The sequence below is a fragment of the Phascolarctos cinereus genome, unplaced genomic scaffold (assembly GCF_003287225.1).
Source record: "Phascolarctos cinereus isolate Bilbo 61053 unplaced genomic scaffold, phaCin_HiC Scaffold_726;HRSCAF=1367, whole genome shotgun sequence".
Classification (NCBI taxonomy): domain Eukaryota; kingdom Metazoa; phylum Chordata; class Mammalia; order Diprotodontia; family Phascolarctidae; genus Phascolarctos; species Phascolarctos cinereus.
The window spans coordinates 162,274,488-162,300,869 of NW_027556098.1; the positions used below are offsets into that span (position 1 = coordinate 162,274,488).

A 26,382-nucleotide genomic window follows, 5' to 3' on the forward strand; every position below is an offset into this window, starting at 1 on the left:
GATTGGTTTTGCAATTTTTCTTTAAGTAAAATGGAACTTGTTTTTCTTTTCATTAAACTGCTTTGGCAGTTATGAAAAATACATTTTAAAGATGAAATGGTTTAGAATGTGCTTGATATTCAGTGAGGTGATTCAGTGGAAAGAATACTGGATTTGGAGTCAAGAAGACCTGAGTTCATATCTAGCCTCAAATAATGAACTATCTGTATGACTCTCGGTAAGTCCTTAACCTCAGTCTGCTTCAATTTCCTTATCTGTAAAATGGGGCAACTGATAACACTTACTTCCCAGAGTTATTGTAAAGTGCTTTGAAAACCCCTTAAAACATTATATAGGCTCCTGCTATCATTATTATTCATGTTTAGAATAATGCATTCTAGGCATTCAATATATCTTGTAGCATAACATACTTAATAAGTTAGCTACTTCCTACTTTTCTCATATCCCATGAATTTCTTATAGTTTGCCTCCATTTTTTATATTTAGATCCCATTTACTTATTTCACGTATTCGTGTATACAAATCTTACATATGTATTCTATAAGAAAAATGTGAATATAGCATTATTAAACATATATTAACATGTACATGGATTTAGAAGTACATGAATATACATACCCACATATATACACTTACATATATTCTCTTACATGTATATTCTCATACATGTATATATACATATATATATTCATATTCTCATATACATTATTTTTTTAAATAATCATTACCTGGGAAGATTATTACTTAAAAGTTTTAGATACATAAGAATAAGGTAATTTTTAATAAAATGTAATAATTGTCTATATATATGTACATGTATGTCTGTTTGTATGTATATGTATATATATATAATATATATATATATATATACGTAAGTATGAACATAAGACAATATAAAATAATTCACACGATTATCGAAAATTACTCACCCTTCTCCCTTACTCGATTAAAGACTGTGACTTCCTTTAGGTTGACTCCAAGGCCTGTTCTCATGGTCACTGCATCTGTGGCATCATTTTTGTGACCTCTTCGAATAGAACCATTTGCATGTGCTCTGTAAGAAAGTTCAAGACGCCTGATCAACAATCTTCAACTAATTAAAATCAGTCCAGTCATTAAACTGATGCCAACAGATGGCCAAACAGAAGGCAAAGAAAGCAACTCTAGTGTATGACATTGATATGCTTTAGCTTTGAATATCAAAAGTACCTTTTCTGTGGAAATTATATGGCTTTGTGAGATCCTTTTTGTGACCTTGCTAAGGAATGGCTAATCCTACAAGGGTGAAGCAGCTGGCACTGAAATAACATTTTGAGACTCAAATACTTATGGAAAAATAAATTACCTGTCAGACCAGTAGATGTAAGCCCCAAAGACTGCGACTGAAAACATATCCACATTGCTCCCTGACAGCACAATCTCCCGATTCCCTCCACTCTCAAGGTCGATTCTTTCTATCTTGTCTATGCGAGCATCACACCAGTACAATTTATTTTCCTAAAGATCAATTACAAAGTGAAGTTTACCAAGCTATTTTTATCCAAATGTTTTATTTTTTTTAAAACTGGAAAACCAAATAGGGACGGGCATGCTAATACAAAACAATCCAGAAGACAACATACTTGGAATATTGAAAGGAGGAAAAAGAAACAACAGACCTCATAATCAATGGAGACACCATTTGGCCATGCTATCCCCATGCTCACAAGGATGACCTTCTCAGAACCATCTAATCTTGCTTTGCCAATGCAAGGATTCTGTCCCCATTCAGTCCAGAACAGGTACCTGGAATTAAATTATGAATTTATAATGATGTAGAAAGATTTATTTAAATAAATGAAATTCAGATCAAATAAATGAACAAAGACATTAAAAAATTTTTAAACTGAATGCAGAAATTACATAAACAATGGCAACAACAACTCCATGAATGTGCTGCTACTAACTGGGTATTGCTGTTGGATTTCTCTACTTATCACCTACTTTTGCATGTTTATTTTTATTTCTTTTATTTCATAAGTAAAGAAATCACACAAAAAAATACAAGATCATAACATCTGAAATCAAAGAGATTTGAGTTCATAAGTTCTGTGGCAATAACAGAGCTCTGGGGATAAAATAGAACAAATCTTTTGAACTTGGTCCCTTCAGTGGAATCTCTTTAGTCAAACATTACATTGTTCTTATATTAATGAAAACAATGTTTCAAGCAATGCATGAGTTTTGTTTATCCAAAAACTATAAACTCAACCTGGTTTGTGGCTAAGCAGAGCCAACATGAGGCTGCCCTAAAATTCCTCGTGTAAAAGTGCCAAGATGCACCAGACATAGTCTCAGAGTAACTTTCTCTATTACTCAAGAGAAAGTTTAGAAAAAATGGCTGCCAGTCAGATCAATGGACCATCTTCTAATCAGAGAAGGCAATCATTGCTAAAAGACTTTATAACCTCAAAAAAGAAGATAAAATAAAATAAAAGCATCCTATGTACTTGAGTACTTAAGGATAAAGTCAGTTTCTGGAATATCATTCTGTTACTTGTTTCTGATTCCCTATTAACACATTACAATATCATAAGGTTCCTTACTGTCAGTGATAAGAAAGAATGTTGGGTTTTCCTTCCTTTACTGTAATTTTGAACAAAACTATAACATATTGACAAAGAAGCCCTTGTTATAGTTCTGAAAGTCAAAAGTCATATAGATGTCTCTATAACCACACTTTTTTCAATGTATATTGACTGCAGGACTCTTGTGAGTCACTTTTCTAAGTATAATATTATTCCCTTAATTGTGATATCATTTAGACCTTCTACAGTCTTTTGTTCAGTCCTTAGAACTATGCTTGTTAACAGAAATGGAAGAGAAGCACTGAATGGTCATTCTCTGATCTGGTCACTGTATACTTAAAACTTTGTCATGTCTCTTACGCTGGAAATTTTGATTTTAGAAAGCTCCCCCTATCTCATTCAAATGAATTGTATATGATTACTCATCGCCCCATGCCTTAAACTGGTTGGTGACCTAGTATCCAGTAGAAAATGCCTTTGGGAATTACTCCATTAAAAACAATCAATGTGAGTTGACATGTCCATAAAGGATATAATTTAAGGAAAAAGAATATTTTTTTTTATTTCTAAGAGATAGTTATCACATTATTTTTGCCATATCATACATCTGGGAGCTAGTCATAGGAAAATATTGGCTAATGGCTCTATAAAATGATCACAGCTCTGTGATACTTCTTTGCATCACATGGATTGCTAGGCATGATTATTTCTGTTAACGGGCCTGTATTTACTTTAGGTGAGTTTAAGAAATTAAAATCTAAGCTGTCATAATTACACTTCATTGCTAAGAAGCAAAATGGTAGGGTTATAAGGATAACCTGGACTTGAGGATGCACTAAAGTGAATTGCTTGAGGGAGTTAGTCAATAAGACTTTTCAAATATTTCACTACTCAAGTTCAGCAACAGGAATCAGTCCTGGAGAATCATTAATAATCCTTAAAAACTTGCCTTAGCAGCCTTCACTCAGAATTTCCTAAGTATTTTCAAAAAAGGAAAAAATACTGCCTAAGTGCTATTCTATTTGGTCCTTCTCTTTATTATTTTTTGCCCCTTGTGTCAGGATTTTCTGACAACTATGAAGCTACATCAAGAGTTCTTCTGCCATTATAAGTGGAGTCCCATATCACATATGGTACAGAGAACTGGTGGGTCAGTGTGACCCCACCATGATATTTCACCTGTGAAGACACATTTTTTCCATTATGAAGGATCCCTATGTCCCAACCAGGGCAGTTATGGGGACAGCACATGAAATGTGGATTATAGACATCTATAACATGGCACTTTATCAGTTTCCTCCATTCTCATTCTTCACATAATTTTTTTAACACCTTGCCCTATATTCTCCTTCACTCTGTTCTCTAAGGAAGAGGTATCCTTTTCCTAGTGAAAACCAGTATCATTACATATATATTTGATTCCAAACTTTTCCAACTTTCTCTAGCAGGTTGCCTCAAATAACACCCCCATTTTCTCTCTAATCTTTAATCCTTCCCTTTCTGGTCTTCCTGCCTCAAGTCTCTCCCAACTAGGAAGTCAAACAGAGGGGAAAAGAGTTCATGTATACTAAAACACGTATACCAAGATTTTCATAGAAAAATAAGAAACAATTGGTGACCATTAACAAGTTATGATATATGAATGTAATCTAATATTATTGTTCTTTTAGTAATGACAAATATTAAAAATGCAGGAAAACTTGGAAAGACCTATATGAGACACTCATGCTATAACAATACAAGTTAAAAAAAAATGTTGGATAAGAGCTCAAGAGAGAGAGAGAGATTAGAGTTGAATAATCATCTAAATAGGAATCATTTACACAGAGATGATAACTGAACCTATGGGAACTGATTGTTGACGAAAAGTGAAGTAAACAGATTCCCTCTTCCCACCCACCCCATAAAACAAAACACACCAAAAATGCCTCAACAATGTAAAGGAAAGGCGCACTGTAAAACATCAGAACTCTGTTCAATGCAGTGGCCACTTCTGACTTTAAGGGGCTGATTGTGAAACATCTCTCTCACTTCCCAAGAGAGAAGTGATAGACTATTGGTGAAAAATGAAGTATATGTTTTCAGAGGTGCTTAATGAATTGGCTTGCTTTGATCAACTATACTTCTTCGTTGACCCTTCTCTATTATATGACTTAATTATAGAAATGCTAATTATTGAAATAAGAAATAGAGAATGAACCTGTGATTTGATTGGTATTGGACCTCCCAGGTGAAGAAAGAAATTCCCTCTACCAAATAGGATGGTATTTTCTCTGCACCTGACAGTCTCAGATAGCTGTGTAGACCACTAAGAGGTTAAGGGGCTTGCCTGACATCACAAAGATGTTATATGTTATAGGTAGGAGTTGAAATTTAGTCATGCTGATTTCAAGGCCAACTCTCTATCCACTGTACAATGTTGTCTCTCAGCAGTAAGACAAAACAAAGAAAAAAAAACTCTGTATACAGAAGTAGAGAGACAAATAATTGGAAAGATATTCCCTGCTTGTATTTGGCCATGACAATAAAAATGACAATACTACCTAAATTAACTCAGATTTAGTGTGAGAACAATCAAATCACTGAGGTGATCCTTTTTAGAACTAGACAATATAAATCTCAATTTATTTGGAAGAACAAAATACTTAAAATAGTAAGGAAAATAATGAGAACATATATGAAGTAAGGGGGAGTAGCTCTGTCAGACCTCATATTATTAACCAATAGTCAACAAAAGTATTTGGCATTAGTTAAAATAACAAAATAACAGTATTAAGATATATATATATATATATATACGTCAGCATAAAGGAAAAAAAAACTACCTGTTTGCTGGTTTCAAGGCCAACTCTCTATCAGTATACAGTGTTGACTCTTAGTAATAAGACAAAATAATAATATGAAAGGTATATGCATCAGCAAGAAGGAGGGGAAAAATCTATTCCTATTTGCAGATGACATGATGGTATATTTAGAATACCTCAGAAAGTCAGTTACAAAGTTAATAGTTATGATGGTTAAGAGCTTCATTAAGACAGCAGTTGACACAGATCTTCCCAAATCACTAGCACTCTGTACTAAGAAAAAACAGAAAATCTTGAGCTTAAAATGAATAGGTCGCCTGAACATTAAAAGTCATATCATTTTTTTTAATGGAAAAGAACATGATAAGATAGCTTTAACAACTATGGCCAGAGGGAAGGATTCTAGAAATAGAGAGAGAGATCATGCAATATAAAATAGGTAATTCTGACTGCACAAAATGAAAAATTTTAGTACAAAAAAAGTCAATTGACAGAATTAGAAAGGAAAATCTAGAGTGGGAAAAATATCAGCATCACATATTGACAGCAAAGATTTTATATCCAAAATATATAGGAAACTGATACTGATAAATAAGACCAGGAAGTATTCCTCAATAGATAAGTGGCCAAAGTACATAAACAATGAAAATTGTTCTTTTGTTTTGTGTTGTTTGCTCTTCCTTCATCCCTCCAAGGAATTACAGTTAAATTTGTATGCAAGTTATGTTTCTCTTTGAGATTTTTCCTATAGTTGTTTTGTAAATGAATTCTTTTTCTGGGTTTTCTTGAGCATCCCTGTTATTATAATAACAGCTAAGGGGGGCATTCCTTGTTACATTTGTTTGTTTGCATATTCTTACTGGTAGGAAAAGGTCCCCTCCTCATTGTTGGAAAAAACTATAACGTAATCCAATCTTTCTCATTTCAATTTGTAATCATGCAAAAAAGTAACTAACTTGCCAATAACCTTAGACTCAGCTATCCCACATGGACATATATTCCCAAAGACAAAAACAAAGGTCCAACATATCCTAAAATTTCAAAATATTCATATCCACATCTTTGTAGAAAAAACAAACAAAAACCCTTGGAGACAATGTGTACTCCTGAATTGGGAAAACTATATATATATATATACATATATATATATATATATATATATATATATATATGTATGTATATATATACATATATATGTGTATATATATGTATATATATACATATATATGTGTATATATATATAGTATGTGTATATATATAGTATGTATATATACATATATGTATGTGTGTATATATATATATATATATATATATATATATAGTATGTATATATACATACTATATATACACAGAGAGAGAGAGAGAAGAGAGAGAGAGAGAGAGAGAGAAGAATCTTTCCATACAACCAAAAATGATGAATATGAGAAATTCAAGAAATAGGGTATTTGTATAAATTAATGCAGGATAAAATAAACAGAACCAAGAAAACAATGTGCATATTGACAATTAAATGAAACTTACTAAATTCTAACTAAACTTACTAAAGTAAGTCTAACTCTAAATGACCAATGAAAATCAATGAAATTCCTAGAGAACAAGTAGTGAAATTTATCTGCTCTTTTACCACAAAGACATGGGGCTGTATTGTTTAGCTATGATCAGTGTATTGGGTATTTTTGCATAATTTTTTCCATTTGTCTCATCAGAGGATCTGATCTTTGGGGGGGGGGTGGAGGGAAGACACAATGACTATAATTCAAAGACAAAAGGCTTAGCAAAACTTTTAAAACTCAATCTGTTATAAGATAGGGTTCAACTTGAAGAGTCATTGAAAAGTGACCAGGTGAAAACAGGAGTAAAACAAAAATCATACTTGAAATCTTTCTAGTGTGAAAGATTTTGATAGCATGTAAGAAACTAGAATCACCTCACAACAATGACAAGGCATCAGAGTCAGACTTCTGTGGAGGACTAATCCACTTGTTATATAATATTGTATATCATATCTGTATATGTTGGTATTTTATCCCCTCACTAGAAATGGCATGAAATAATGAATAGAACTTTGACCTTGAATCTGGAAGATAGAGGTCTGAATCATGCCGAAAACAATAGCTATGTGACCTAGGTAAAAAACTCAACCTCTCTTTGCCTCTGCTTCTTCAACTGTGAGAAGGACTACTTTCACACAATCAATAGCATTATTGTAAAGATGAGAGGAGACAATATACTTAAAGTGCTTTGCAAATTTTAAAGTTCTGTATGTTTTAGTTATTATCATCAATATTGCTACTCTTACTAGACAGGCAGCATAACTTAATGGACAGAGCTGGTCTTTGAGAAAGGAAGAAGTAGGTTAAGGTCCTATGTTAGACGTATAATGACTGCCTGACCCTGGACAAATCACTATACCCTTCATTGCCCTAGGCATCTCTCTAAGACTATCAGATTCAGAGAGGATTCTGACCTGCATTGGTATATGGAGTTATTTTACTTATACTAATGAAATCACAGCCCATCTTCTATTAGAGGCCTTATCTCTATCTTACTACTACTACTTCTACTACTACTACTACTACTACTACTACTACTATTACTACTACTACTACTACTACTATTGCCACAACCAACACCACCACCACTACTACTACTACACTGTAAGTTCCTTGAGGGCAGAGACTATATTTTATCTTAATTTCATACCTTCTCAGGGCTTATCACAAAGTTCTGCACATAATAGGTGCCTAAAATTTGTAGTTGCATTATACTGTGAGGTAGCTGATATGCAGAAATGTGAGTATAGTACATTACTCACAGAATGATCTGATGAAGAAGATTATGTTACCTAAGTGGTGTTTTCTCTTCTAGCAACCCCATGAATCAATGTTAGGCTGTATGAACTTTTCAAATCCCTAGAATTTTCATATTAGATTTACTTTATTGGAGTTAGATCTCAGTGGTTCTGTGGCTATAAAGGAATACTATGTTGAAGCCCTTACAAACTAGGCTTGGATCAAGAATAATAACATTATGTTGCATTGAAAAATATTCATTACATTTACATTTGCAAATATATTCAATGAAGCATGAAACAATTTCTATCTATCTTAATTTATGAGTCTATGATCTTTACCAATCTGAGAGACCCTGTTACTCTTCAGGAAGAAAAGGAACCTATAGTACTCTTTTAAGACATTTTTCTTCAATTAATTAACTACATCTGTGTCCAAGACCATGTATATGGTTTTGTTTTTGTTCTGGCTAGGCAATGGGGTTAAGTGACTTGCCCAGGGTCACACAGCTAGTAAGTGTTATGTGTCTGAGGTCAAATTTGAACTCAGGTCCTTCTGAATCCAGGGCCGGTGCTCTATCCACTCTGCCACCTAGCTGCCCCGTACATGTTTTTATAAAGCAAATATTACCTTCTCATTTTGTCCACATAAAGGTCAAAATATAATTATTCTAATTAATTATTATGAATTATCATGGGAGAAGCTTGAATGAAAAGCTTTATACAAAATATATGCTCTCTCTTCTTGCTCATGCATTGGTGCCTAATAAGGCATCTGACAAAAAACATCACTATGCTAAATTGATATAACAAAAAAAAGCCAAAATATTTAGACTGTCCAAATAGTTGTACTACACCATTTTTTTCATATAAATAAGACATCATTACATTCAGTCTTTCCTTTGTGGCTTACATAAACTACATTTCATATTCATTAACAGAATAAAGTAAATTTTCACATGATAATAAAAAATATATTTCTGTTGCACTCAACTGTTATAAAGCATTTTAATTACATTATCTCTTTAGCTCTCAAAAGATCTGCGAGCTAATGTCATACCAAGATTTGGTCTAATCTTTGAGAGAGGAAAGGAGGTGAGAGTGTGAATGGCTATGTTGACATTACATATCCTATATTTTCAGTCACTGAAAAAAATAAACTTTGTTTTTCCCCAGGAAGAAAGGATAAAGGTAAAAAGATTATGCTATTCCTTGAAAATGTGAGCAGGCATTTAGGAAAACCTTCTCAAAAGAATAACTTTAGGGACTGTTAGAAACACATAGGCAATGACAGTGAGTAAAGGCTTGGACTTTCTGGTGTTGGAGAAAAGAAATGTCACCATACAAAAAGACTGGGATGCAGTGACAGTAGATACTGCCAAAAATTCTGGCATATTGGCCACCAAAAGACAGTAGTAGAAACATTATTAGCTCATTTTAGCCAATGAGAAAATTGACGCATGAGATTGTTACATAACTTGCCCAAGGTTAAATCATACCACATCACATACAGCAGAGATAAATCTAGAATAGAATTTTTTTTCACTACAAGGCCATCATCATTTATGTTATACAATGCCATATTATAGAACCAGTAATTACATTAACAGAACCACACACAAACGTACATTGTATATGTGTCTTTATAAATATATGAATATATATATACACATATACACACACATACGTACATACAACATACACTCACTTTGTTATGGTTTTTAATTTGGGGGGATTTTGTATGAAAACTTTTATTTTACTTTTTATTTTTATTATTATTATTATTTGGTGAGGCAATTGGGGTTAAGTGACTTGCCCAGAATCACACAGTTAGTGAGTGTTATGTGTCTGAGGCCGTATCTGAACTCAGGTCCTCCTGACTCCAGGGCCAGTGCTCTATCCACTGTGCTACCTAGCTGCCCCTTGAACACTTTTATTAATTATCATGTTGTCTTTCTAAATCACGAAGATTTTTGTCTCAGCTATACAAGAAGTTGTCATGTCAATGTGCTAGTGTTTTAATTAAAAAAATGAAAATGAAAAAAGTTCAATGGAAATGCCAAAATAAAACCAAAAATAAACCCACCTAATAGAATATTGGAAAGTAGAAATGTTTATGCTGGAATGACTTCAACAGTAGTATAATTTTTTTCCTATAAATCATTAAAAAAAAAAATGTGTGCAGGCTTTTTCTACAAGAAAAAAGTAAGTGTAGTTAGTCTAAATGGCAAGTAGGAAAGTGAAATCAGTTGAGTAGGAAAGCCAATCATTATTGAATTTTAGTCTGTGATATCAATGCCACAGAAATTCTGGTAAAAATTCTGTTAATCCCTCAGATACTTGGTGAATATTTACAAGTTTTATAAAAACAGAAAAGAAAGTAAAGTAGAATGGTAGAAAATCCAGTCAACATTTTATTGGCTAGACAAGAAGATAAAAGCAAAAGTTTTTCTTTTTTTAAATCTTGCAAAAGTTTAGAAAGACTTTTTTTTTAAGTTCCTATGAATACTTAAATTATCAGATCCAGCAACTTGTAACTATATTTTGACACTGATTTTTTTTTAAAAGCCATTGCTTCGCCATTTTCTACTATCACTCTTTATTTTTTTCTCCCTTTTACATACAAACTCCTAGAAAAAGTCTTCTGAATTCTTTGTCTTCATTTCATTACTTACTCATTTCAAAACCCCTGAAATCTGGCTTCCAACTTCACCAAATGACTGAAACTGACCTTACCAAGGTTACCAGTTATGTTAATTGTTAAATACAATGGCCTTTTCTCAGTCCTTATCATAATTGAGCTATGACTATAATGGGATTATCAGGGCTCTGCACCAAGATGTCCAAGCTTTGGCAGAACACACCCTATCAGATCATCTTCCTGTGTCTCACTGTCCTTTACTGTGTCAACACCAAGATCTGCAGTATGAACATCTCTTATTTTGCATTTCCACTTTGGTATTGTCATTAGCATGACCTTCTTGCATTGATGATAATCCCACAAGATTACAGACTTACTTTCCATTCTTGGAGTCAAGGAAGATGACTACCATGACTTCTGTGATACCTTTTATGTCATCTGAACTACCTATCCTCACTGCCCCCCCCCATATTTGGCCTATTATTGAGAGTTTAGGGGCTTTTAGTTAATCTAAATATTTCCTAAAACTCTAAACATTAAAATGATTATTTGTGTACCTATTATTTTCCCCAAGTAAACAAGAATATCATTAGCAGTGAAAGGACGGACCTGAAGTCTTAACATAGTCTTTGTTCATTTTACAGTTTCAAAGTTTCTTAGAAAATACTAGAATTAATGAAAATACAACTATGGAATACACTTAGACGAAAAGCAACTCTAATCAGTGCAAGAAATAAATCATTTGGACCCTTATTCTATTACAATTGGTATTAATCACTTAGATGTTTACATAAATCACATAGGGATAGATAAGTTCTTACAGTGGGCCTTAAACTTTAATGTAACGTTCACTACTTGTTTAGCAAGTTATGAGGCTCACTTGCATAACCACAAGAATGCTGACAAAATCTTCATCCTGTTTTGCTCAAAATTCATGTCCAACCCAGCATAGGTGAAATGCCTTGATGCTTTGAAAAGTTCCCCAAGTCATTTTTATACTTCCAGACCATTGTCTCTTCTCCAATATGAGCAGGCGATCATCTTATGACCATTTGATGATCACTTAGTGGAGATGCCCCATGCTTCACCCAACCTATGATCCCCTTGCTGATATGTCATTTTTGACTCTCAAGAACAAGGTCTATCAACCGATGAGATTCTGTGGTTCACCCTGCCTTTTTTGCATATTTGGATATCAAACCCTATGAAAACAAGGTCCTGGAATAAGGGGACATCTCAGATCATAAGGAAGATCTGAGGTCCACTTCATTAAAGGGGACCATGGGCCCTTTAATAAAACACCACTGACTCAGAGCTCTGCCTCAGTGGTATTTCTGCAGGTTGGGCAATTATAATCCCTACATCAGATTTTGTTCAGTTTTTACTGTGTGTGACCATTAGATTCCCACTCACATTCACAGCTCCCTTTGGTTGTCATTAAAAATTAAAGGACCTGGGGCTAAGTCATTGTATATGAAGCTAATTCTGCAAATACTGTGCATGAGACAGTTTTTATACCCCATGGCTCTGCTCCTTATGGAAGGCACAGAAGACACATGAAAACAGGCAATTTAGTCTTTCTGCAGAGTAGAGCTGGAGAGGCTAGAACTTCCTTCCCCCCACAGAGGTTAATAATATGGGTCAAAGATCTAGACTAAACCTGAATGGTAATAGACTGGGTGCCTGAGACTGGGGGCACATTCAAAAAAAGAAAATTCACCATTATTTCACTCAAATGCCTCATCTTGTCATAAAGGTTACCCTGAAGTCCTCAAGGCTGTATTCCAGGAGAGCAAAAACTCTGGCAGGCCTTTGAAATCTGGAACAAATTCAAGTGCAGGTTTAGGAAGTAACAGATTGAATCTCTGTGTAATCAGTCAAATATAGCATGGTAAACAGAGTGTCTGACAGAGTCAGGAAGACATAAATTCAAATCCTGCCTCAGGATTTAAAATCTTAGCTGTATGACTCTGAGCAAGTCATTTACCTCTATCAGCTTTTGCTTCTTCATCTGCAAATTGGAATAGTAATAACACCAACCTTAAAAGGTTCTTGTGTAGAATAAATGAGAATATATTTGTGGGAATATGAAGTGATTTGAAAGTTTTAAGGCATCATAAACTGTTAGCTATTATATTTATTACCAAATATATTATTATAAATGCTAGCAATTATTATAATTATCATTATTATTGTTAAATTAGGCTCTAAGGATACAAAGACTGAAATGAGTCCATCCCTGAACTCAAAGACCTCATATAAATATATATGCGTATATATATGTATACACACACACACACACACACACACACACACATATATTTTCCTTTTGGAAATTACAGATGACATGACAGCTCTCTCTCATATATACATACATATATATATATATATATATGTATGTATATATGTATATATACATATAAGAATATATTAGAAGAATATTTATCTCTTTGGGTTAAAGGAAAAAATGTAATCTGCTTTGGTCAAGGGAATCTACACAAAGAGCAAATCACACATCCTTGAAATATTGATATATGTATTAATAGCATACCTACAAATATGACTACCTTCCTTTGTCACCTCTCAATAAAGATAAGATGAAGATTCATGCTGCTACTTAAAGATTCTTTATTCCAGGTTAAAACCATAGTGACTTCGGGATGAGTTTGCACATCTGATTTACAGTTCAGCATATACAGGCAATTTATAATCACAGTCATCACTCCCTAAAAAGTAAAACTCCAAATAATGATGCTTGGCCTACACACCTGAAAGTACTTAAGAAGCTGATCAAGAACTAGTCAGTAATATATTAAAGGAGAAAGTTAGAAATGATCAGCATCTGCTAAGAAACTGAATCTGGAGGAAAAAGAGTCACGATTCAGATATTACCAAAATGTGACACCTGTTTACTATAATAGTTTCAAGGAAAAAAAAAACTAATGGAGAAATAATGACAGACCGCTGTGAAAGAACTCACCCTAACATCATTAATCTCTGCCCTTCTCTTTCAGGGCTAATAATTTCATTATACCCATTCTATTTTTATTTTCATGGTTGAGAAATATCAAAACTAGAATTATATTTTTTATCATTATGAATGAAAGGGAACAAAAGGTATAGCTTTCATTATCTTGAGCATACCGACACATAACTTCAAGTCTGCTATACTCATTAAATTTAAAAAGGTGTAGTTGGAGAAAGGGAATAATAAAAAGGAAGAAAAATGAGAGAATGGATAGATGAGCAGTAGAGAGAAGAGAATGGTAGAAGTAGATCTGGGAAAAAAGTTAAAGGTCATCTAATTTATCTTGAACTCAACACAAATAGATGGGCATTTTATCTTTTGTTTTTCAAATATCTCACAGAAATAAATTCTATAACCTCAATTGTTACAACAACATAAATGGGAAATTCTTTCCAAGGTCCATGGTCATCTGAGTCTGCTTCTTGCACATTAAGTTTACTGTATACTGTTTAGTCATCCATGGGGTAATTCAGGACGGTTGTTTAGCTTACTGTGGTACTTTAAAGAAGCTGTGATTTAATTATCTTAGCTGTCCCCTCCACTGATGTAGATTTCACCCCCTCCATATTTTTCGTCTTGTGAAATTCTTGTGCCATTTTTGTCCTGTGAATCCTTCACACAAAGTCAGCTCCATTTGCCAGAGGCCTTTCTTTTGTTCATTACCACTTTGTGTTACCAGTGTAGCACTTAGATTTCGAACTACATTGCCTTTGTTACTTCCTCTGATTCTCATTACATGATAAGCCTGCCTCTTTTTTCAGTATACATATCCTCATGCCACTTTTCACACACAGATCATCCTTGGTAATATGCTGCAGTCTGTTTGTGTCCACTATGTATCTTTCTATTTGCCCTCAGAATTGTTTTGACATTAAATTCTTCTAAGAGTTTAATAATCCAAAGATTTACAATTATACAGCAGCCATTTTGCAAAACAGGGCATAATAGAAATGAATAGTGAGTAGCTTGGGTTCATCAAAAGCAGTGACTATTTTCCCCTTTGCATTTCAGTTCAATCTCTTCTTGCTCAGCTCTGGTCCATTTGCAACATTGGTCCAAAGTAGATTAACAATTACAATCATGTAATGAGTTGCCTGTCCAGTTGAATGCCATAATCTATATATTATACTTTTTTTCATTCAAAAGATAATAATTAAGTACCCAAGTAATTCTTAGTAGTTGATTAAATCATGTCTCTGCCTTCATTTCCCAAGCTAAAGTGACTCATTTTCTGTTTATATTTATTTATAGATTCTAATCTCTAATTTCTGATAATTTTTGTTGCTCTTAATTCTCCCTCAAGTTTCTTTACCATTCAAACTGTGGAGCCTCAAAGAAGACACAGACACAGAATTTTAGCAAGTCCTGGTGACCAAGGATTATCTCAGAAAGTTAATTTGCTTATTCACTTTAAACAGTTTTTCTACCTATCAAAACTGAATGGATGTTACATAATAATGACCACGGTGGCAGAGTTGAAAATACTTGAAAACTCTTGGAACTTAGTGTCTGATTTGAGTTTCAATCAACCTGTGCTCCATTTAGCTAGATACTTTGAAGTTGTATAATGCTTTTCACTGATATTGGCCAAGCTGTCACTTTAGTGAACACAGATGTCCCAGGTAAAAGCTGTCAATGACCAGCTCACATTCTAAAGTCTTTTAGACATGCATTAAAAAAAAAAATCAGACTGTCAATTTTGTAGCCTTTTCACCTTTGTTCCCAGTATTCCCTATGTCAGTAGGAAGTGACATCATTATTATTTGATCATTTCCTGTAAGATGTATCATCATAATCCATTGGTGTTAAAAGCATATAGAAATGTGAAAGTAAAGCTCTTAAAGTTTCAACATGAACGCTATGAGCACACTCACAGTTTGGGAGCTCATCATACCACTCCCCCCCATTTTCTACCTCTGTAACCTCAAATAAATCATTTTACCTTTCTAAACCTTTTCACTCATGTAAAATGAGGGGTTGAGACTAGATAATCCCTATGGTCCTTTCCAGCCCTAAATCTAGCATACCTAATCATTAAGGGGGAAAAAAAAAAGATAATTCTTTGGGCATGAAGAAGAAGCTATTATGCAAACAGATGTCAGATGAAGGAAAGTCCTTCCTCAGACTATTAAAAATATGATTCAAATGTTCTTCACTATATACTCCTTGCAATAAAGTGAAAAACAACTAGCTTGTATCAATCATTTTCTTTAAATCTTACATCTTGTTCTGTTAACCTGCCAAAGTGTTTCCCTGAAGCAGAGATCTGGCTAGCAGTTTCCATAAATAATGCAGTAAATATTACTTTTATGAGCTAAAGTCTTTCAAGAAGCTTTGAAATGGATTGTGCTAAAATAAAGATTCCTCTCTTCTGCTCTGCCCCTCCTTGAGATTTATCCATATAAAACAGACTTTAGCATATCAAGGGAGTTTACTAATTGCTTTTTAGTTATGCATAAAATTAAAGACTTCACTCCAACAGTAGGTAATGATCATTGGCTCCTGGCCTATTCTAACTCCTCTACATAGTTTTTCACCATTTTGAAAAACAAAAGTATTGCATGTAAAAAATGTCAATGATATGGTCATTTCTCTGAGCAGCAAATGACTAATTTTAATAAATGGTGGAACTGAATCCTACATTTTTCTTTGTTCAGCTGTCCATTTCAAGCCTCTCTTCTCTAGGAGATGGTGATTTATGTATCATCAACTGGAACCAAGAAAAACTTTAAGCATTACACAATAAAAACACATTTATATAGCACTTCAAAGTAAGCAAAACTCTTCAACTTTGTGAAGGAGGTATTACAAGTCACCCTGGTGATGATGATGATGACAGTAATGGCAGCTAGCATTTATATAGCATTTCAAAGTTTGCAAAAAATTTTATGTACACACAAGCACTAAAATTTTGTGAAGTAGGTGCTATTATTATTGTTCCCATTTTACAGATGAAGAAATTGAAGTTGAGAAAAGTCAAGTGACTTGCCCAGTATTACAAAGTGTCTGAGGCAGGGTTTAAATCAGATCTTCCTGATTCTAAACTCAATACTGTATCCATTGCACTACCTTATTAATATCATCATTCCAATTTTGTTGTTGTTGTTGAGTCATTTTTGTCTAACTCTCCATAGTCCCCTTTGAGGTTTTCTGGGCAAAGTTACTGAAGTGGTTTGATATTCCTTTTCCAGCTCATTTTACAGATGAGGAAACTGAGGCAAACAGGATTAAGTGACTTGCCCGTGGTCACACCACTAGTAAATGTCTGAGGTCAGATTTGAACTCATGAAGATGGGTCTTCCTGACTCCATTCCCAGCACTCTATCCATGGAGCCACCTAGCTGCCCTGTTATTTAATTTTACATATGATGAAACTGAAATGCTGAAAGATAAATCACAGTAATCACATAGATTGTATCTGGGGTAAGACTGAAACTCAGATCTTTTAAGTACAAGAGACTTACCACTCTACCATACTACTCAAACAAAATAAAAGATTGTCCCATAGCCCTACACCCAAAACACCATCAAATCTTGTTCACTGTCATGGTTTCTGGTTAGTAAAGCAAGTGTGCTGAAAGAGAAGTATTCATTAGCAAATTAGCAGTCTCTGTGACAAAATAGTCTCCCCAACATTGGGATTAGCTTGACACTTGGACTTCGCTACAAGCCTCCTTTTATGTTCAGCATCAGTAAGGACCCAAACCAAAAGTCCACTTTAATTTCAATATCTCCTTCTTCAGGGTATCCATCAAAGAGCTAGGAATATACCATGTCACTTTCAGACAAATTAAAAATGGAGATTTTGTTTTATAAACCATGAAAGATATTAAAAAAAAAAACAACACTGGGAAGATTCTTAAGTTCTTGTTCACTGTCAATGCATTGTTCTCTACTTTTCGGGGGGGTTTTGTCAGCAGTTTGGTTTCTCAGTTCTTTTCTGTGTTCTTTTATTACTAATTACAAGGCTCTAATGTCTTAGGAACTTCTACTGAGGCCTTTGGAGTTTTTATATTTTAGTTGCTGGTGAGTGTGATGATTGGGCATTTTTTTTATTTATTTCTTCTTTGCCTTTTTTTTGGAGGGGGGTGAGGCAATCAGGGTTAAGTGACTTGCCCAGGGTCACACAGCTAGTAAGTGTCAAGTGTCTGAGGTCGGATTTGAACTCAGGTCCTCTTGACTCCAAGGCCAGAGCTCTATCCACTGTGCCATCTAGCTGCCCCTTGATTGGACATTTTTAGATCAGCATTCTGAGTTTCACGGAAACTAAAATGAAGACACACACCACCTGTGATATCAAGATAATCCACTTCCAATGACCAACAAGCTTCCAGGAATCTCACTGATCCTTATCTCAGGCATTATTTGGTTAGAATCCTTCTGGATTTATTGATTTTTGAAAATAGGTAGACATGCACTTCCAGAACTACAATGTGATTTTCATTTCAGGATTTGGTACAATTGGACATGTTTATTACCACCAAGAAGGTATAGAAAAAGTGAAGAAAACATGGCCTTTAGAAAAAGTTGAATCTTCCAAGGAGCTTTTCTGAACTCTTGGAGCTACTGAGGAGTAAATAAAATAGCCCTGTGGATGGATTAAAAAACTTGTCTTCCAATTCTATTGGAAAACCATTTTTCATTCAATGTATCCACTTAATTTTGTGCAAAGCTCCAACAAAACAAAACAAAAACAAAACACTCAAATGTCTAGAAAAAGCCACATCAACTTCTTTAAACGTATAAAACTTGCTCATTCAGAGAAGTTATATCTTTTTATGAATGTTAATCAGTAACTGGCATATCATCTCTCATACTTTGGTACATTATGAATACAGCAAAATATTTTTGTAACATAGATAATTTCTATGAGGTCTTAGCTAAGCAAAAATCCTTTGCCAGTGCTTCATTGTGGCCTGAAGGTAGTTCTGGATTCTTGAAGGCTATGCCTTTGGAGCTCATAATTTAATATACCCTGGGAAAATGGAAAAGGCTCTGCATACAGAACAGGAATAGACTGAATATCTGTAATCTGAGGACCATTTTAGCTAAGTTTAAAGAGGCCCATGAGCATCTGGCTGCTAGGTGATACATATGGGTGGGTGTGGGTGGTGGGTGGGGGTGGTGTGTGTCTGTGTGTGTGTGTGTGTGTGCGTGTGTGTGTATTTACCATTTCTACTCTTCCTGAAGATCTAATTAAGATATTAAGATAAGGACATTTGTGATCTATGTCAATGGAGATCCTTCAAGTGATAAAATATGGGTCTTTTTCTATCTCCTGATATATTACAAGGAGCAAAATGTGAATCATAATATAATAGCTTGACCATACCTGGAGTGGACTTCTGGTCTCCCAAACACACCTACACCTATTGAAATCTCTTTTCCTTCAAGGCCCAAACTCAGTTACCCTCTGCTCCTTGAAGCCTTCCCTGATCTATACAGCTGGAAGCAATTTCTACCTTATGATATATCTCAAATCAATCTTCCCAGACTATTCCATTGTAATAATCCAATTCTGCTTTGAATTACAGCTATTTTAAGTACCTTGAAGATGGAGACTGTGTCTTATTCCATCTTCCTATCCCTAGTTTCTAACAATGCCTTGAACCTCTTTTGTTGTTGTTCAGTTGTTTTCAACAACGTCCAACTCTTTGTGACCCTACCTGGTGTTTTCTTGACAAAGATACTAGAGTGCTTTGCCATTTCCTTCTCCAGCTCATTTAATAGATGAAGAAAATGAGGAAAACAGGGTTAAAGTACTTGCCCAGGGTCATACAACTAGTAAGTGTCTGAGGTCAGATTTGAACTAAGGCCTTTCTGAATCCAACCTGGGGGCTCTATCCACTGCTCCACTGCCCTGAACCTAGTAGACAGTTAACAAATGACTACTGAAATGAAATCATGTATTAGTCCAGTTGTCCCAACCTAATTTCAAAATGAAACTTTGCTATCCTTTCAGAATATTCATATGGTATTTTAATCAAATAGCATAGTATTAAAAATCTAACATTTGGGGTTAGGCATGGTAACATGCCTGTAATCCCTGCTACCTGGGGAATCTAAGGTTGAGGAATTGCTTGAGCTTCGTAGTTCTGAACTGCAGTGGGTGTCCCCATTAAGTCCCGCACCAATTTTGTAAACCCTTGGGACGGGGGGGGGGGGGGGGGGGATGACACCAGGCTGCCTAAAGAGGAGCTAACCAGCCCAGTTAGTACACAGCACAGGTTAAAGTTCCCATGCCATGGTGCAGTGGATAAAGCACTGACCCTGAAGTCAGGTGTACTTGAGTTCAAATGTGGCCTCAGACCAAACACTTGACACTTACTAGCTGTGTGACCCTGGGCAAGTCACTTAACCCCAACTGCCTAAAAAAAAAAGTTCCCATGCCAATCAGTGGAGATATTTCTTGTGAGAGGTTGTAGTACTTCCAGCCTAGGAGAGATAGGGAGACCCAGTCTCAAAAATGCAAACAAACAAAAATTTCCTAACACTTGAGGACAAAAGTATGGAGAATTTTCCTTTACAATATTTATTCTGTTTCTTTTCTTCTTCTTCTTCTTCTTGTTTAGATAGTCCCGCTTTTCTCAGAATCCCAAAAATCTGAAGATAGAGTGAACTCAGTAATTTTACATATGATAATTACAGCATGCTCATCTTTGGGGAAGTTTGCCTTTTCTATACATTCCTTTCCTCCAGCCCTCTTGCCTGAGAAGGATACAATCATTCTCAGAACTTCTGGTCCAGTACATGGCTACACCTTGAACCTTCACCAATAGCTACTACCACTGCTATTAATGGGAGATGAGGCAAGGCCATGGTGACTCATTTTGCTCATCATTTCAAATAATTGTCATTTAAGAGGTATAGAGTTTCTCTTTCAGGTTTTATCAAACAAAAAGTAGATTTTATTTTTATTTCATGTTCAGTATAGACCAAGAATTCCCAAATCAGTATCTATAATAACAGAAGTATAGTTATGTTTAAAATAGCCCCATTTTGAGTGGCATGGAAAAGGGTTCCTTTTCTGTTCTTAATGAGATATTTGGGCAGGAGTGCTATGCTTTGAACTGGGCCTCTTGGGAAAATTTTTCTCAGTAGTCAAGGATTTAACACTTATGACAAAAGTGTTTGACACGTGGAAGTGGTACAGAATGAAAATGTCACACTAGAGAAGAACTGTCATCATAAGATTTATATTTCCAAGTTCATGGTCACAAAAAATGAAGCATTTTCCTCATGTGTGCCTTATAAACAACCTTCACCTCTAAACTTAGTTATGTTTGCTGAAGCAATTTCTTGAATTGCTTAGCTAGAAATTGACCTTTAAAAAGTTCATATATGTAGATGCAGAATTTAAAGATTTAGAGCAGGAAGGTGTCTTAGAAACAACTCAGTCCAACTCTCTCATTTTACAGCTGTGGAGACTGAGGAAAATAGAGGGGAAGGGACTTGTCCAATATCACAGAATTAGTGTTAACAGACCTGTGATTTGAAACCTTGTCTTCTTTTGTCAAATCTAGTGCTCTATTATTTCATGTCAAATGAGTTTGTCCACACATTCACATACATAATTTCTATGATACTTTCACACACACACACACACACACACACACACACACACACACACACACACACACACACACGCAAATCAATGCATGTAGAGGGAATGGTCTTAAGGCTTCACTAATGTATATGGATTTTCTATTTCTATATTTTTAAAAGGCATTACTATATATGCCATTGTTCATGGCCATTTTTCAAGGTACATTAAATATCTTAGATTCAGCTAATTTACTTCATTATGGTTCACCTTTTCCCTTGGCAAAAATACCTGCCATGTTTTAACTCAAATAGAATACTAAAATGCTGTGCTTTACCCTTGGGATATGGATTTTGACTCTGAAATGACTATGTAATAGAACCTAGAAACCAATATATGCTCAGTTTTATATTGTCTACCCATTAAGTTTTTTTGGGGGGGAAATCATATCAATAAATATGTGTTATGAAAGATAGACATATGCTTCCAAAGTTTCTAGGCTAGGATAAAGATTTCCTGTTGATAAGTCCATCATTTTAATAGGCTGTGTCTTTTCTTATCTTGGAGCCTTGAGGAAAATGTTTGGCTGATGTATTCTAAATTAATATTAAAATGTTTCTGTAAGGAATTGTTTCTGTTACAGCATGACTGAGAATAGTATAAGGTTCTGAAAAATATATTAAATTAATCAATATATCTTTATCAAACCTCAACTATAGTTCAGTTCTGCAATGGTAGTTACAATGAAGAGGAAAGAACAAATCTGAAATATATTTTGAAGAGATAAATGACATAACATGGCAGATAGGATTTAATGAATGGAGACAGAGGATTCTATGATAGTACTTCTTGCTTGTGAGACTGGGAAAATAGTCATATCACTGGTAGAAATGGGGATAGTTAAAAAAAAGGGAAGGAAAATAAGTTCAATTTGAGAAATGTTAAGTTTGGAGATTAAAGGATACCAAGTGTAGAAGGTCAAGAAGGCTTACTAAGAGAAAGCTATTAGATTGGGCAAGTAGGGGGTCACTGGTAATTTCATATAGAGTATTTAAATAGGGAGAGGAGAAAAACACACTTTATAAGCAATGAATAGATAAGAAGTATAATCCAGTATAATACTAGTTTGAACATTTCTGTGACTCCTGCTATCAAATGAAATAATGTCTGTACATATTATACATATATAAACACATATATATGTATATACACACATGTATACAAAGAATCAACATAATGAAAGAAATTCTTTCATTGTATTGGGCTTAACCCAAAAGTCTGGGTTTCATTCCAAATGTTATATCTAAAATGCATATTTGTATGAAAATTTGCTTTATTCATAAAACTTACAAAAATCTCCTCTTAAAAATATTCCCAATCTATGTTTCTCTCTCTCTCTTTACTTATAGATATGATATATGTATGTATTGAAATAAAATTACCCTTTCTCTGGGTGCACAGCTAGAGATCTTGGTTGATCCAGGCCTTGAGAAATGATTACATATCGGAACGAACCATTAAGTCTTGCAACTTCAATCAAGTTGAAGCCATGGTCTGTCCAATATATATTACCTGGAAGAAAGACCAAACATTTTAGTAATATCATTAGTAAGAATAACAGGAAATGCTAAAATTGAAGTTCAGTATAACTAGCATAATTGACAAGATTGCTTTTTAATTTTTCTTAATATTTTTGCTTTGTTTTCATCATTTTTCTACTAGCAGAAGGCTATAAACACCTAATATATGAACACTTCCAATCCTGTTCTCAAAGATTTCCAGCTAAAATAACATTCTGGTACTTTTAGCTGTCAAAAATAAACTGAAACTTTTGCCACCTGAAGAAAGGTTTTCAGGTATAAGAGAACTTCTAAGGCTTTTTTTTTCTTTTTCCCTGCCTTATGGAGTTCTCAGGAGACTTTGGCAAAGTTAAGATTGGATAATCTACTTCTACATAAAAAATATACATCCAGAGTTATTGAAGCATTAGAAAGAATGCTGCTGAAAGCAAAACAGACTATTTACCCCTTTGGCTACAAGGATAAAAGTTTATTGTTATGAGCCAGAAACAGAATTTTGACAAAAAAAAATTAAGCCCTTAGCAAAATTGGTGTGAAAAGGTAAAGAATGTCATGGATTATACCAGCAATCCAGTCAACTGCTATGCCTTCCACTCTTCCCAAACCATTTGTAATAATATCTTCCTTCCAAGTCTGATCTCTTTTAGCTCTGCTAATTTTATTGAAGCCCATGTCTGTCCAGTAGATGGTATCATTTTCTATAGATAAAACACAGAATAGAATTAAAATTATTAAAAGGTATCATTTTGTAGTAGAATAATGAACAATTCATTGAAACATTCTTCTGTGGATATTCACCATTGAATGTCTTAAAGCAAGGTTTCTTCAGGATTGTAAATTCATACAAAACATCAAGAAGTTTACACTATATAATTTTAATCAAATGCTCAATGTATCTGTATTTGAAGTATTTCCCAGTGAAAGACCTCTCTAATGCCTCAGCACAACATGGAAGGTGATCTTGTGTTTTTGAAGGGTACACAAGCAGAACACAAAATCTGGCAGACCCTATTCAAAGCTGGAAACACTTTAAATAGGGCTCCAGAGAAACTATTGTCATCCAAGATTCAAACTAGCTAGGTTCAGAAAAGCTCATCATTAAAATAATAGTCTCCAAATGATGGATTTTTGTGGTTATAGCAACTCTTAAACCCATCACTATGGTGTAGCAGCATCATAATCTATATGGATAGGGGAAACCAGCACCTATCACTGCGGCTGGCATATAGTAGGTATTTAATACATTCTTATAGATGGATTGATTTGTTAATGGGGTAGTATTCATGCTGATGTAATTAAATAACTTTTGAAGTGTCAAAGCAGTGAATTTATTATGCAAACCACTTACATTGACTTCTCCCTCCTCCTAATTCTCCCTTTCATGGAATCTTCAGGAATCCCATGATTCAGCCAAATATTTCATTGAAATAAGGCTATATTCAATCACTTTTGTATCTTTCAAATTATCATTGTGGAAGGCTAGCTCCAAATGGACAAAGAAGAATCACTATGGGATTTGAAATCAAGATCACACATAGCAGAAGAAGGTTAAAGCTGTTCAAGGACTCACTAAAAAGGCTTACAATATCACAGATAAGTAAAATTCATTAATATGTGTACAATTCTAGTAATCTTCTCAGGTAATCATCCGTTGGCAAGATATTTAATCAGAGACAAAGACTATTACATAGCTTTTAAAAAACCATAAGATAACTGAGATTTGGATGTACTATCATATACTTGAAGACCTGCTGCTACATGATAGCTTTTTCTTTTCTTTTCTTTCTTTCTTTCTTTCTTTCTTTCTTTCTTTCTTTCTTTCTTTCTTTCTTTCTTTCTTTCTTTCTTTCTTTCTTTCTTAGGATCCACTTATGAAAGAGGTATCTAAATACTAGAAAACTGATGATTTAATGATTGTTCTACTGCCTTCTAGGGATTAAATTTAAAGTAATTGAGCTACAAAATACTGATTGACTATGTGTACATATCAGAGGCAGTAGAATATAAGTGGCTAGAGAGTTGGCCTTGAAATGAGAAAGCATTTATTCAAGTCCTGCCTCTGACATACCCCAAGTTTGTGGCTACGATAAATAAGTTTGTGAACATCTTAGCATTCCAGGCACTGTCAAGAGTAAAAGTTACAGATGGGACAGAGTTTTGCATTGATGAAGGGAGATTCCTTTGTAATCTTCCCTTCTTTAAGAAAAGTGCACACATGAATACACATATCTACACAGAAGTTACATCAGTAGAATGAGTTTCTACTCCAGTAATTCTCTAGGTATCAGGATTTATAAAGAAGTTCTATGAAAGCACCATGGTACTGGACCTCCCCCCAAAAAAGAATGATATGCTTATATAGATTTGAAACTTCAGGAGGGACCCTCTAATTTAAAAAAAAATTGACAACAGGATAGCTTAATTTTAGAGATGTTTGTTTCTTTTAAGGTAGCTCAAAAGAACGCTACAATAAACAAAACCTTTTTCCATAGCCCTCCATGTGGTTAATGGGAAAGCTTTATAGGAATTAGCCAAAAGAATGGCCAGGAACAAGAGAAGATTGAGGAGAATTTATTTTCAACTATGAAATACATGGGGAATTTTCGAGTGAGCTACATAAAGTAAGTGATCTTTATCTTTCTGTCATAGCCAAGGAATGCCTGGCTATGTGTGTGCAAAGGGCAGGTTGGCCTCTCTTCTGTAAGAGAATCTAAAAAGACTAGAAAAATAGTTCTTTATCCTCCAGATTATCACAAATTTTGAAATGTTCCTTGGAAAATGGAAGAAGGGTTTTTCAATAAAAACAAAAATAATATGGATCTGACATGAAAAAAATATATCTTGAATTATTAGGAGGGTGGAGGATTGAATAATGTCATATAAAGAATGAGGAGAAGAACAAATGAAGACCTCAGAGTTAAGAAGATATTGAAGTGTCAACCCACATTGATGGTGGGAATGGCCTTAATAAATAACAGACTCATCAAAATATGTAAACATATATCTAAATAAGTAGGAATATATTTCTCTCCCTTCTGTAGATTTATAAGTATAGACTAGAACAAAGAAAGACAAAAAGAAATAGGAAAAATGAGAAACTAGGCCAAATCCACAAATAATTAATAAGCAACTACTGAAACTAAAATTCTAAACTATAACCTTTATGGCCTTTTGAAAGAAGAAAAAAAAAATCTGCTTTAAAACTAATACAATTTCCTTCTACTATAATGACCAAAAAGAACATGAAAAGAAAGAAAAAAAGCAATTAGTAGAATAAATCTGTGTGTTCATAAAACTTTGAATTCCTTTCAAATTAAATACATTCTAAGCTACTTTTCCTGTTTGGGTATATGACCCATATATTCTGTCACAAACTTTTTATAGCAGATTCAAAATTATTTGAAGTAGTTTAGGTATCTCTGTAAAAA

At 34.3% G+C, this 26,382-nt stretch overlaps 1 protein-coding gene across 1 annotated transcript in view; it reads right to left on the reverse strand.

Moving 5' to 3' along the window:
• Window positions 1-26,382, reverse strand: part of LRP1B (LDL receptor related protein 1B) — a 2,172,360-nt gene that overhangs the window by 578,684 nt on the left and 1,567,294 nt on the right. Inside the window, 5 exon segments of the mRNA XM_020984719.1 lie at window positions 930-1,054; window positions 1,346-1,497; window positions 1,659-1,785; window positions 22,817-22,946; window positions 23,518-23,652. Of these exon segments, the coding sequence (XP_020840378.1) occupies window positions 930-1,054; window positions 1,346-1,497; window positions 1,659-1,785; window positions 22,817-22,946; window positions 23,518-23,652 (669 nt within the window).